The 13,722-nt window shown below is 37.7% G+C and overlaps 1 protein-coding gene across 3 annotated transcripts in view; it reads left to right on the top strand.

Moving 5' to 3' along the window:
• cacna1c (calcium voltage-gated channel subunit alpha1 C) overlaps nucleotides 1-13,722 on the top strand; it is a 113,162-nt gene that overhangs the window by 79,181 nt on the left and 20,259 nt on the right. For 2 of the 3 annotated variants that reach the window (XM_089127146.1, XM_089127144.1), the window contains exons 8-30: nucleotides 243-346; nucleotides 1,526-1,698; nucleotides 2,861-2,929; nucleotides 4,562-4,652; nucleotides 5,585-5,611; nucleotides 5,994-6,154; nucleotides 7,152-7,377; nucleotides 7,457-7,658; nucleotides 7,743-7,863; nucleotides 7,945-8,059; nucleotides 8,319-8,439; nucleotides 9,180-9,249; nucleotides 9,525-9,660; nucleotides 9,791-9,920; nucleotides 10,019-10,078; nucleotides 10,218-10,324; nucleotides 11,418-11,505; nucleotides 11,642-11,749; nucleotides 11,946-11,998; nucleotides 12,105-12,251; nucleotides 12,425-12,626; nucleotides 12,755-12,913; nucleotides 13,000-13,110. In XM_089127146.1, coding sequence (XP_088983272.1) covers nucleotides 243-346; nucleotides 1,526-1,698; nucleotides 2,861-2,929; nucleotides 4,562-4,652; nucleotides 5,585-5,611; nucleotides 5,994-6,154; nucleotides 7,152-7,377; nucleotides 7,457-7,658; nucleotides 7,743-7,863; nucleotides 7,945-8,059; nucleotides 8,319-8,439; nucleotides 9,180-9,249; nucleotides 9,525-9,660; nucleotides 9,791-9,920; nucleotides 10,019-10,078; nucleotides 10,218-10,324; nucleotides 11,418-11,505; nucleotides 11,642-11,749; nucleotides 11,946-11,998; nucleotides 12,105-12,251; nucleotides 12,425-12,626; nucleotides 12,755-12,913; nucleotides 13,000-13,110 — 2,781 coding nt within the window. The remainder of the gene's footprint in view (nucleotides 1-242; nucleotides 347-1,525; nucleotides 1,699-2,860; nucleotides 2,930-4,561; nucleotides 4,653-5,584; nucleotides 5,612-5,993; nucleotides 6,155-7,151; nucleotides 7,378-7,456; nucleotides 7,659-7,742; nucleotides 7,864-7,944; nucleotides 8,060-8,318; nucleotides 8,440-9,179; nucleotides 9,250-9,524; nucleotides 9,661-9,790; nucleotides 9,921-10,018; nucleotides 10,079-10,217; nucleotides 10,325-11,417; nucleotides 11,506-11,641; nucleotides 11,750-11,945; nucleotides 11,999-12,104; nucleotides 12,252-12,424; nucleotides 12,627-12,754; nucleotides 12,914-12,999; nucleotides 13,111-13,722) is intronic. The other variant, XM_089127145.1, reaches the window with a different exon arrangement.

Genomic DNA, 13,722 nt, shown 5'->3' with positions numbered 1-13,722 from the left:
ATTGACGGTTTTCCTGATAACATCCTGTAACACAGTCAAAAAGACTCGGCTGAACGTTTCTCTCACTCTCTCTGTCTGTCTTTCTCTCTGTTGAAGATGCTCTATATGCTTCATGGGTTTGCTTGATATTCTGGGTTTCAGAGGGACAAGCATGTGCTGTTCACTGCACTCGTTTCTGCTGACTGTCTTCCTCTTCTCTCCACTTTTCTGTCTTTTTTCTAACTGTCCCCTCCTCGTCTCAGATGCAGGATGCCATGGGTTATGAGCTACCGTGGGTCTATTTTGTCAGTCTGGTCATCTTTGGATCCTTTTTCGTTCTAAATCTGGTTCTGGGTGTGTTGAGCGGGTAAGCATTGTGTGCTGAGTGTGTGTGTGTTTTCTGTGGACAATACAACAAGCTCTCACTGAACCATCCAACATTTTTTTTTTCTTAAAGCACTGGGATTGAGCGAGCCACAGAGGGGTTGTGTAGCACTGTCCATGTCCAGCAGACACATACTAATCGATCATTCATCCCTCTGTACCCCTCCATCCATCCCTTTCTCTCCCCATATTTCAACCCTTCCCTCCATTCCCAGGTCAATGATGCTGTAGGGAATTCCTGGCCGTGGCTTTATTTTGTCACTTTAATCATCATTGGCTCCTTTTTTGTTCTTAATTTGGTTCTTGGGGTTTTAAGCGGGTAAGGGACGCTCATTCATTCTCTCTCCATATTTTATTCTCTCTTTCTAACTGAATTTGTATCTTTTGTCGGAGAGAGTGTGTGTGAGAGAGCTCTGTGTATTTTCTGTTTAACACAATAGTAAACAATAAAGGATAAGAGGTGTTTTTTGTTTTCTTTTCCTCTTTCTATAAAAAATGTACACTTTAATATCTAATTACATGTGTGCATTTTATAGCTAACTCTGCTATGAATTTAATCACAGTTATTCAAAATGTGCCCAAAAGTCAACATGAAATCAGCCCTTGATTGCTAAAATATCTTGTTTTATTTCATGAAAGTGCTACTGTACAAAAGTTTGGGATCCGGAAGATTTGTTTTCAAAGAAATTGATACCTTTGTTCATCAAGGATGCATTACATTTGTCAAAGGTGACACAAAAGGCATTTATAATGTTGTGAAGGTTTCTATTTCAAGTAAATGCTTTTACTTGTTCTTTTGTGCGACACGATGTTTAAGTTGCACAACTTTTTTCAACATACGAACATTTCTTGAGCACTAAATCAACATTACATCCTGAAGGATCATGTGAATCTGAAGACTGGAGTAATTTTACTGGAGAGTCAAAATATATTAGTATAGAAAACAGTTATTTTAAATTGTATTAATATTTTACATTATTCATGTTTTTACTGTATTTTTGATCAAATAAATGCAGCCTTGTTGACAAACACTAGTGCATATAGTGAACTAGTGAAAACCAATTTATGCTGACTTTAATCACTTTTATAATATTTAATTGGACTTTAAAGAATTATTCTTCATAAAGGATGGATATTTAGCAGAAGTCTCTCCTCTTTTCAGAGAGTTCTCTAAAGAGCGAGAAAAGGCCAAAGCTCGCGGCGATTTCCAGAAGCTCCGTGAGAAGCAGCAGCTGGAGGAGGATCTGAAGGGCTACCTAGACTGGATCACGCAGGCGGAAGATATCGACCCTGAGAATGACGACGAGGGACTGGATGACGACAAACCTAGAAATCGTAAGTACGAAGCAGTGTAGCACCAGGGTAGGGAATTGATCTGCTCTTAGTTTGTTAAAATCCGAGTTGTTTGTGAGAATTTTGTCCATGCATATTTAATATATTAATTTTCAAAACAAATGAGGACATTGAAATGTTTTAAGTGTTCCAATGATTGCTTTAATCTATACTTAATCTGAATACTTCCAAATCTATATATCCACACAAAATATTTTTTTCTTTTATCTCTGGCTCTTCATGCATGCTCATGGCCTGACATTACACAGCAAGGCTGATGTACATTCTCACTCTCTACATATAAAAACAATCCTGAAATTTTAGAAACACTGGATTTTGGGTAATAGTCTCTGAAGAAACAAATTTGCCTATTGGCTAGTTTTCTGTCTCTGTTTTCCATTTGAAAATAGAAGCTCACCTTAAAAAATTACCTGTGCACATTGGTTGCCAAGTTCTAGTGGACAAAACCTTTGGAATACGTTCATCCAGATATAAATCCTTACCTCATATTACTGTAGATGAGAGTTCTCCATCAGAAACTCACCACAAACCGAAACTCAAAGGGATGTCATGGACGTTTGTGCTTGAATGTGGACTGGCTTTGCAGTCCTTATTAGGGATAAAATAAAACAGCAAACAGAAGCGGACCAAACCTCCTTGTGAGGATATTTCAATAAGAATACACATTTCAGAGAGGATCTAGATAGTGATCTAGATCGAGCGAGATGTTTAAAAAAAGTCCAGTTTTATGCTTAGTGTTTGTTTAGAGTAATTATAATTCATCTATGTTAAGAATAATAGATGCAAACGATAAGTTCTTGCTGGGATATACTGTGTGTGTGTATTTGGACTTTTTTTATAGCCTGAGATCGTGAACTGAGATCAGATGGGAAAGGACTTTCACACACGTACAATATATTCAGATATACCCTAATGCACATGCTGACGCACATCTAGTGCCACAAAATAGAACTGCACCTCATTAATGTAACAATTATTTGTGTGTTTTGTATGAACAGTGATGTTTTATGTTAAGTGTTGGGTGTGACTTGCGTGCTCAATGATCAATGTTCAGGATGGAGAGGACTGGTGGCGTCTCTCTCTCTTTCAGTGTCTGTGAAAGTGTCTGTCTTTGACTGTTTGAGTCTTGCTCTGTTGTTTTCAGGGAAGACTCATCGTTTACAGTACATCCGTGGAGCGGTGAAGAAAAAAGCGGCTCTGCTTCGTAAGGCGTGTGCGTCTCAATAGCAACCACGGTTTACTTTTGCGTCTGCATGGCAAAAGTGCAACAAGCCTCCCAGACCTTTATACTGACCCCTAACCCATCCTCACCCTCTAATCTGGGTGATGGGGATTCCCTGCTCTGTTCTTTTAGATTTCTGAATGAGGATGATGGGCATGAAGATCTGAGAGTTTTGAAATTTTGGCCCACTGCTCTTTTGGGGGTGGTAGAAGGTTTTTTTTTTTCTGTTTGAAATATCTGGACTTTTAGCATGGTATTTTTTATTTATTTCTTTTCTCTCCAGGTATTTTAATCAGAATCAGATGCTTTGTAGTACATTTCAGTCACACATTAGGCTCCTGTTCTGATCTGCATGTGATGCCTAGACAGAAACAGTTCTGCTGTGCACACCACGGTCCAGATGGTTCTGAATCTGAGATTGTGGTTTCTCTTTGACAGCCATTGTGAGATGTTCACAGAGAGATAGGATGCAAAGTATTGTGGAATTTTGTCATGTTGCCTCTCCCCATCGGTCTACGCTAGATTTGCATTAGTGTTTATGTTATTTCTATATATTTAATAAAACAAGAAGAAAAAATGATAAGGGTAACAATCATTTCCATCTAAAATACATTAATTTTCAAAATACATCATCAGTGTATTAATGATGAAATGGCACTGTTCGACATCTGTAATCTTCTCTCGGAATATTCGATCAAACATAATCCCATAATCCCATTTCCAAGGGTGGTGTATTCTGGTTGATAATGTTTTGTTTTTGTTTATCTGAGAAATAGAATTAGGGAAAAAAGGTCAGAGCCAATGAATGCAGCATGGAATATAGCGATCCTGCTTGACCCCGCCCCCTGTGCATGTTAATGAGATGGAATTGTAGGCCTGCATGCTGATTGGTAGATTAGAACTGTTTTGGCTGGCAACAGAATCTTTTACATGACATATTTGGGTAAGTTTGTCAAATTGTTTTTTGTTTTGTTTTCCACCTTTTTTTTGTTTGTTTAAGGCCTAGTTTAATCAAGATTGATTCATAGGTTCAACACCCATAAAACTATACTAAGAGTATAGTATGTTGTAAGTATGTGTCTGTTGATGAAGTGTGGCATTTTATTCTTTATCATGGTTCATCATAAACGTTGAAGGTCACATCTGAGCATGGATATGGATGAAAAGTTGGCTTGGATGTTATCAGGACTGTCTGTGTATAAATAACTGGCACAGTAACAACTATGTCTGTATGTTATGATTTAGTTTTTTTTTTCTGTGGAATTATTAGGATTATTTTTTTTTAATTATTATTGCATATTGCTGACAACCAGCTTTATGATGCTTGCAGCATCATATGCATCATATACAAAATTAGCTAGTCTCTGTTTCTCAGTGGAACTGCACTTATCACAAAAATAGTGAAGAAAATATATTGTGATTGCTCGCATTTGACAGTTACTAAGTTTTAATTTTGGACTCTGATCTAATCTCTGCTGTCAAAGTGTTCTTTACAGGTTGGAAGTCAGTTTCTTGTTTGTCAGTGCGTGTGTGAAACCAGCCTTTGATGAGCAATGAGTATCGTCTTTACTGTAATTCATCTCTCTCTCTCTCTCCCTCTCTCTCTCTCTCTCTCTCTCTTAGTGAGTATGCCGGCCAGTGAAAATGAGTCAGTGAACACTGATAATGCTCCAGCTGGAGACATGGAAGGAGAGACCTGCTGTACCCGTATGGCGTAAGTCTCCACAGCATTCAGTTCATCCTCTTTTCTCCTCTTGCTTCTGTTCTCCTTCCTGATCATCTCCTCTGCTTTTCTCTAATTCCTATATTCAATTTGCCCAATGTTTAGTCCTCTTCAGACATACTCATTTCACTATTCAGACATTTACAGAAATCTCAGTTGTAAGGTTGAGCTCTAGTTTTAAACGGGAGTCCCAGGTTTTTGGCAGGCAACTGGCAGGCGAGGTCAGCATGGCCCAGTGGGCGGCTTCTGGCGCTCCCGTGATCTTCAGTGTCGTTTTCTCTCTGTGCATCTGTTGTTGTTGTCTGTTTTCCAGCTGATCTGCCCTGTCAGTGATCAGTGTTTTATGTTACAAACACAGATAGGAACACAATAGCCATAATAGTCATTATACATAAACATTCCCTCAGATATTCAAAATTGTTCACAGAGTGAATCTATTAAACAATTAAATCAGAAGAACTGTTCAATTACTCACTAAAGTGAATATAAAGTTAAACGGAACAAAAAATGTATTCCTGTAAACTAGAAGTTTTTGCTGTAAACAACATTTTTCATGCCAATGCATCACACTGAACCGAAACAGACCTGTTATCTATCTATCTATCTATCTATCTATCTATCTATCTATCTATCTATCTATCTATCTATCTATCTATCTATCTATCTATCTATCTATCTATCTATCTATCTATCTATCTATCTATCTATCTATCTATCTATCTATCTATCTATCTATCGCCTATGGGTGTCATTCAGTTGCTCCTGCTCATCATCTTTTGTACCACATGGGGGCGCTGTAAGAGTGATGATGTATGAGCAAGCCCACCTGACTGCCCCCCAGTTCTACTGTCTCTGTGGAAACACTGTCCTTCATGATGTCGTGTCTGTTCTGAATGTATAATACATTCTGTTTTCCATTCCAGAAATAGGATCTCCAAATCCAAATTCAGGTTAGTACATTACACACCGTCTGAAGGCGAGGCTGCCTTTCATATATATGTGTGTGTGTTGTGTTTTGATGCCTGTGTTGTTTTGATCATCACGGTTGCCCTCTAATCAGTGGCTGCACATCCATAAGTTCAGAATTATTCAGACTTGTTTGCTATAGATGCCAAAATAATTCAGAGCAGCAGAATTTCCAATCACTGCCAGTTGAAAAACACACATAGTTATGTTTATAGAAAGTGCATTTAGTGAATACTGAAAGGATATTTTATCCCAGCTGGTAAGAATTGCGGGTTGAAGAATCAGGTTGCAAATGCTTTGAATTCTGAGCTTTTTATATTACATTCTTCTCTTTGTCTCTCTATCTCTCTGTGTTGGTTTTTGCAGTCGATATTCACGCCGGTGGAATCGGTTATGCCGGCGCAAGTGCCGCGCAGCAGTGAAGTCAAATGTGTTCTACTGGCTGGTGATATTCCTGGTATTTTTGAACACACTTACCATTGCCTCAGAGCACCATCAGCAGCTAGACTGGCTCACCAATGTTCAAGGTACTCAATGTTACAATACTGCACATATTTCAAAATACTGTAACTTTTGAAATATAAAACAATGCAGCTTTGAGCGGTCAAATATTTGTAAAAATGTATCTTTGATAAATCTTTGATAAACTATACTGTAATTAGCTTAATTCCCTTTGGCAATGCTACTTTTATGTGTTCCATGTCTCGTATCTCTCTATAGCAGGAATGGGCAACTTCAGAGGGCTAAAGAGCCACTGTCCTGCAGAGTTTCTAACCTAGCATTCTTGACCTTGATTAGCTTGTTAGAGCTGAACTCTGAAAGTGGCCCTCCAGGTCCGAAGTTGCCCATCCCTACTCTATAGTCTCTTGGACCATCCAGTCTCATTAAACCCAGTCAAATGTTCTTATGTGGTTGATCACAGAACCTTGGTTTGGTCCATCTATATTGAAAGATGTTTTGAAATGTCTATAGACAAAATATTTGGCCGACCAAGGCCACTACATTACTGTAGATGTTTAAAAAAATTAAATAAATAACACAATGTTGATTCTGTGTGTAATGTCACACTATATTTGTTTTTTCGGATCCATTCAATGTACACTACTGTTCACTACACTACAAATGTTTTTGAAAGAAGTCTCTTATGCTTACTATGGCTCCATTTATTTGATAAATATGATTACAAGTTAAAATAAATTGTTAATTTGTTAATTTTCTGCATCATTACACCAGTCTTAAGTGTCAGATGATCCTTCAGAAATCATTATGCTGATTTGCTGCTCAAAAAAAAACATTTAATATTATTATCAACGTTGAAACCCGTTAATAAATACCTATATAGAAAGTTCCAAAGATAAATCCGTTGTAATATTAATAATATCTTTAATGTCATTTCTGATCACGTTAATGTCTCCTTGTAAGTAAGTATTCATTTCATTCAAAAAAAATCTTACTGACTCTTTACTGAAAGTTGAATTTGTATAAATCTTAAAGTGAATGGATGTGTTGTTTATGTGCCTACAGATATCGCCAATAAGGTGTTGCTTGCTCTTTTTACCGGTGAGATGCTGCTGAAGATGTACAGCCTGGGCCTACAGGCCTATTTCGTCTCCCTTTTTAACCGCTTCGACAGTTTTGTGGTGTGCGGTGGGATTCTGGAGACCATCCTGGTGGAGACAAAGATCATGTCACCCCTCGGCATCTCTGTGCTGCGCTGCGTACGTCTGCTCCGCATCTTCAAGATCACCAGGTATGTGTTCGGGACGTGTGTGTGTGTTTAGCTAGTTGTGGTGTGTGACTTTGTATTAATTCTGACTGTCCATTCTCAGGTACTGGAACTCTCTCAGTAATCTGGTTGCGTCTCTACTGAATTCGGTGCGTTCGATCGCGTCCCTGCTTCTGCTGCTCTTCCTGTTCATCATCATCTTCAGTCTGCTTGGAATGCAGCTCTTTGGTGGCAAGTTCAACTTCGATGAGACGCGCCGCAGCACCTTTGATAATTTCCCCCAGTCTCTCCTCACCGTCTTTCAGGTTCTGCCACAGTCTGAATCTCAGCACACACGCTCTCCATGTGACATGACCCATGTGTGACATGAATTTATTTTGTGATTGTAGATTTTAACCGGTGAGGACTGGAACTCTGTGATGTATGATGGCATCATGGCGTATGGAGGGCCCTCCTTTCCTGGCATGCTCGTCTGCATTTATTTCATCATCCTCTTCATCTGTGGAAACTGTATCCTAAAAAAAACCCCACCTGTTTCTAATCTTATAAAACTGATAGTTCTGTTCCTGGATGTTCCTGAACTCTAAACAGACATCCTCCTGAATGTCTTCTTGGCCATTGCCGTGGACAACCTAGCAGACGCAGAGAGTCTGACATCAGCACAGAAAGAGGAAGAGGAGGAGAAAGAGAGGAAGAAACTGGCCAGGTTCAGTGACTTGTTCATAAAAGTGCAGTGCTTTTAGATGGTCTGAGGGCCTATTAAACCTTCCTATGAGGATTTCCTGTCTCTCGCTTAATGAGCTCATTAAGGCTGTATCGGTTATGACTTCATTAGGAAGTGAAGTATCATTTTACAGAAGTGTTTTTGCCCCTCTGAAGAGCTGTAAATACAGGTGCTTAGTGGGATGGTAGAGCTGCACACACACACCCACACACACATTTATGACGTGATTTCTGTCTTACAGAACGGCTAGTCCCGAGAAGCGCCAGAACTCTGAGAAACCACCTCTGGAGGATAAAAAGAAAGAGGAAAAGATTGAACTAAAATCCATCACTTCTGACGGAGAGACACCAACTGCCACCAAGGTCACTAGCAGGAGGCAGAGAAACACAAAATAAAGCAATAATAGGCATATAGTGCACACCCACCCTAGAGTGAAATCAAAAACATGTTAAAATCACTTGTGTTCAAAATAATTAATTGATAGTCCCAGTAGTACATTCTGAAAGCACCACACACTGCATTTGTATTTGTTTCTGAATATTAAGACGATAAAGGAGAAAGTTAATTAACATAAAAAATCTCAATGCGTTCTAATATCTAAAGAAGACGACAACGCACCACACACACAAATATGCAGGCTTTTACATTTAGATGCACAGGGACCTTTTGTATAAATTAATCTATTATTAAAGATAATTTTTCAAAATGATGGTCTAATTAGGTTTTTTGGGATTAATTCATATTTTCCAGTAATTTGGGCGAAGAAATAATAATAATTTAAATTATAATTATAATATTATTATCTCCAAAAGCAAATCTTTATTCTGCGCCTAGCCTAGAGTGATCTTTGTTTATTGTGGAAAAACACACTGGGACTTTGTAGTTGTTGTACAATAATTAATTATGATGTTGTAATAATTAATTCTTCTAATTAATAGGTTTATTTTATTACATTCCTTTTACAGTAATTTGTTGGGTAAAAAAGTATTTATAATATTAATTAATAATAGAAATCTAAGATTATTACTAATAATAATCATTTAAAATAATAGTATTAATTGTATAATGAATGATTTAAAATGGTTTGCTTCTCTGATTTTAGATCAACATAGATGAGTACACAGGGGAGGAGAACGAAGAGAAGAATCCATATCCTGTGAACGATTTCCCAGGTGTGTTAAAAATACATTTATTAAAAAAAAAAACAAGGAAACTGACAGAAGTAATTCCTCAAGAGCCCAGCCCTGTTTTATTCAGCTCTGGATGCACTCGATGTGAATTGTTTTTCAGTTGAGAAAAGATCTTCTCCACTGTTGATTTCCCAGCCCATGTCACCTTCACTATATTTTGTGGGTCATTAGAGTGATACAAAAACTTCTTCTGTTGGACTGTTGTGGAATGATGCAGTTAGTGGATTGTTTTTTTCTCTTTTGTCTGTTCTTTCTAGCAGGAGCGGAGGACGAGGAAGAGCCAGAGATGCCAGTAGGTCCTCGTCCACGTCCACTCTCCGACATTCAGCTGAAGGAGAAGGCCATCCCTATGCCAGAAGCCAGAGCTTTCTTTATTTTCAGCCCCAGTAACAAGTATGAAATGCACATACACGCACCTATAGACCTTGATTTTCAGTGGGTTATGTCACTCGGTATGTATTCTACAGTCCACACTCGAAAATGTCTCTCAAACCCAATTTTTACCTCTCTCTCTCTTCTGTAGGTTCAGGGTTTTGTGTCATAAGATTGTAAACCACAACGTCTTCACCAATTTAATCCTGTTCTTTATACTGCTGAGCAGCATTTCACTGGCAGCGGAGGACCCAGTGAAGAATGACTCATTCAGGAATCAGGTACACGCAAACACACACTGACATATACATCATATCCGTAGTGCTGCTGTTACAAGGCTTTGATACTGTATGTGTGTGTCTCACTTTTTCTCTGCTAGATTCTAGGCTATGCAGATTATGTGTTTACAGGAATCTTCACCATAGAGATCATATTAAAGGTAAATTTACATGTAAAGGTAAATGTGTCCTTGTTCATTTCATGCTAATAATATCTTTCCTACTGTAACCTTCTCATGAGTTTCTTTCATACTCATCTAATTCCTCGCTGTCTCTCCATTTGTCTGCTCTTCCTCTCAGATGACAGCATATGGAGCGTTCCTACATAAGGGTTCATTTTGTCGAAATTATTTTAATATTTTGGATCTGGTGGTGGTCAGTGTGTCTCTGATCTCCTCTGGAATTCAGTAAGTACTTTTTTCCAAACTAACTGACAAAATAACCAGTACTACTGCTTCTCATGTCACAAATAACCAACCCTTTTTAATATCTATGTCCAATCAAATGCTATTCAGTTCATGTCCAGCCTGTAACAGGTGATCCACTAGAGGCAAGTTGTAGAACCCAAGTGTAATTTATTAATTCTCAAAACAAGATCAAACGTAAAACAAAGGAATGGCTTGGCATGGAACTCAAAACAGAAACATGGACATAATAATTATAAAATAATAATTGACCAGGGGCCTATACCATGAAGCCGGTTTAGGTGATCTGACGCTACCTGCACAGGTGGTGGTACCAACATAAATGGTACCACCTAGTGGTCAGAAGATTGACAAAAATGGCTATTTTTGCTTATAACTTCTGAACAGTTTAGTCATAAAAATCCAAAACTTTTCTCAAATCGGCTGTTTTAGGTGTTGGCCATTTAGAATTTGTATGACCTCATTGGCGTATCCTTACGAATCTTAGTAATTGGCTATTCAACGCTATTCAAAAAATGTCAGTTGATACTAATAAAATTATAAAAGTTTAAGTACTAAAATGAAAACTGAAATAAAGATAATTTAAACTCAAATTAAACTGAAAAAATAAACATGAAAGCTAATCAAAAATATAAATAAATATTATAATAGTTTATTACAAGTAATGTTAAAATAAATAACACTGGACCAATAAAGATGCTGTCTGTTCCAAATTTCTAGCACTAAATTAATTAGCATCCTATGGTAGGAGGTCAGCAACGACATTTAGATATAAATCCTTTATCTAAATTAAAACTAAATCCCGAAACCCTGTTGCTCACTTTCAATTTTTTTTTATATATTTTTGCATATTTTAATATTGTTATAGAACAAAACTTTTAACTGTTTTTATATGTTTAATCTATACATATAAATGGTCATATCCAGTGTAATTAAGATTAATACGGAGTTGCATTTCTCACCTCCCCTGCTGTCCGTGGGAATCTGCATCTCTGTATGGTGTTGTGTGTAGGTCACATGATCAGTAATTAGCCAGTCTGATTGGTGGTGCTAAACTGTGTGCTGTGATTCACAGGTCAAGTGCCATTAATGTAGTGAAGATTCTCAGAGTGCTGAGGGTATTGAGGCCCCTGAGAGCAATCAACAGAGCCAAAGGCCTCAAAGTGAGTCTCTCTCTTTTTTTATTCACAGAAAATGTGCACAAAAAACTGTTCAGATGACCCTGACCAATGCTTTTCATATATTGTGATAGATGTGAGGAATATATATTTTAATTGAGAGCTTTATTTGCATCCACAGCATGTGGTCCAGTGTGTGTTTGTAGCCATCCGCACCATTGGGAATATCGTCATCGTCACCTCTTTGCTGCAGTTCATGTTTGCCTGTATTGGTGTTCAACTCTTCAAGGTAAGTTCTGCTGTCTCTTTGTAACAGAGCGAACAGGTTTATTATACATTGAAAACCTTTTTCTCTATAGAGAACAAACACAAACGTGATTTTTTTATTTATTTATTATGGAACCCAGCTGTTGTGTTGTATGTCCTGTTGGCACATTAGTCAATGTGTGTGAAGTTGTGAATGTGAACTAATGTTTGTTTTCTAGGGCAAATTCTTCTACTGCACAGACACCTCTAAACAGACACAGGCTGAATGCAGGTAACGTTCCTGTGTCATTGCATGCAAATATGTACATTTACAATTAAAAAACTGCTCAAAGCCAATTCATATGTATGTGTACACTGTGTGTGTGTTTGTGTTACAGGGGGTCATACATATTGTACAAGGATGGGAATGTTGGGAAGCCAGAGAAAGCTCTGCGTTCATGGGAGAATAGTGATTTCAACTTTGATGATGTTCTGCAGGGCATGATGGCTCTGTTTGCCGTGTCTACTTTTGAGGGTTGGCCAGCGTACGATACACAAACTCACGGACACTTACTCATATGCTCACTTCACATACACTATATATCAAAAATTTTAAATAAGTGTTTCTATTTTAATATATTTATTCAAGTGAACAGTCTGTAATATTTTTTTTATTATTATTCAAAACACTGACAGGAACTTCTCTATCCTCCCACAGGCTCCTCTACAGAGCCATCGACTCCCATACAGAGGATGTTGGGCCGATCTACAACTACCGGGTGGTCATCTCTATATTCTTCATCATCTACATCATCATCATCGCCTTCTTCATGATGAACATATTTGTAGGTTTCGTGATTGTGACATTTCAGGAGCAGGGGGAGCAAGAGTACAAAAACTGTGAGCTGGACAAGAACCAGGTAGACTGACGACAATAAATCGAGTGAATGTTTTTGATAATGCTTGAAATGTATAGTATTTCTTCAGGAATACAGAGAGTGTTTTGACTCTGATTATATATGTCCATATTTTCTGTGTGTGTGTACAGCGTCAGTGTGTGGAATATGCCCTGAAGGCTCGCCCCCTGCGCAGGTACATCCCCAAGAACCCGTATCAGTACAAGGTTTGGTACGTGGTGAACTCCACCTACTTTGAGTACCTGATGTTCACCCTCATTCTTCTCAATACCATCTGCCTGGCCATGCAGGTCAGTACACTCAGGAACCTAACTAATGCATACAGACAAATTCACAAATCTTAATTTTTTTTTTAAATTAATTTTGTTGTTTGTAGCATCATGGTCAATCTCAGTCCTTCAACAAAGCCATGAATATCCTCAATATGTTGTTCACCGGCCTCTTCACTGTGGAAATGATCCTCAAACTCATCGCCTTCAAACCAAGGGTACGTCCTTACACACACCCTGCTTGTTTTTATGTATTATATATTATTAAAAAAAAATAATTAAGCAGTGAATTTAGATTTATTATTAGGCTCTTGTGTCCAAATACTCAAATTCAAGTCTTTAAAATTTAATTATATATATATTTTTTTAAATATCAGATTTGAGATGATTAGACTATGAGCTATTCCAGCATGCATTGTTTAATATTTTATTATCAGTGCTGTTGTGTTCTTTTGCTGTGTGCCATTTAATAACCAATTTTTGCAGCTGTCCTCCAGGCTAGATGTTTTCTGTTCATTTGCTTATGTTTTTATTTGTTTTGGTTTTGTTTTGTTTTGTTTTCTCAAAAATGCAGTTTATAGTGGATAACTCTGCTTATCACCAGAAATGTCACATTTCACTTATATTTACCCTATATGGCTTTAACTACAACCACTAGCTTTGCCCCAGATGATGACTGAGATAAATGTAATGTAAAATGATAGTCTCTCTCATGCTCTTCTTCAGAAATGAGTTACATCGCCTGCCTTAAGACATAGACAGCCAGTAATTCTATGAGTTAGTGTTTAAAGAGCTTTATTTCTTGCATAACTTGGCAGCCATTTCCAGTC

Source organism: Pimephales promelas, chromosome 24 (assembly GCF_988280905.1).
Source record: "Pimephales promelas chromosome 24, fPimPro1.hap1.1, whole genome shotgun sequence".
NCBI classification, from domain to species: domain Eukaryota; kingdom Metazoa; phylum Chordata; class Actinopteri; order Cypriniformes; family Leuciscidae; genus Pimephales; species Pimephales promelas.
This window is presented reverse-complemented; position numbering and strand designations above follow the sequence as displayed.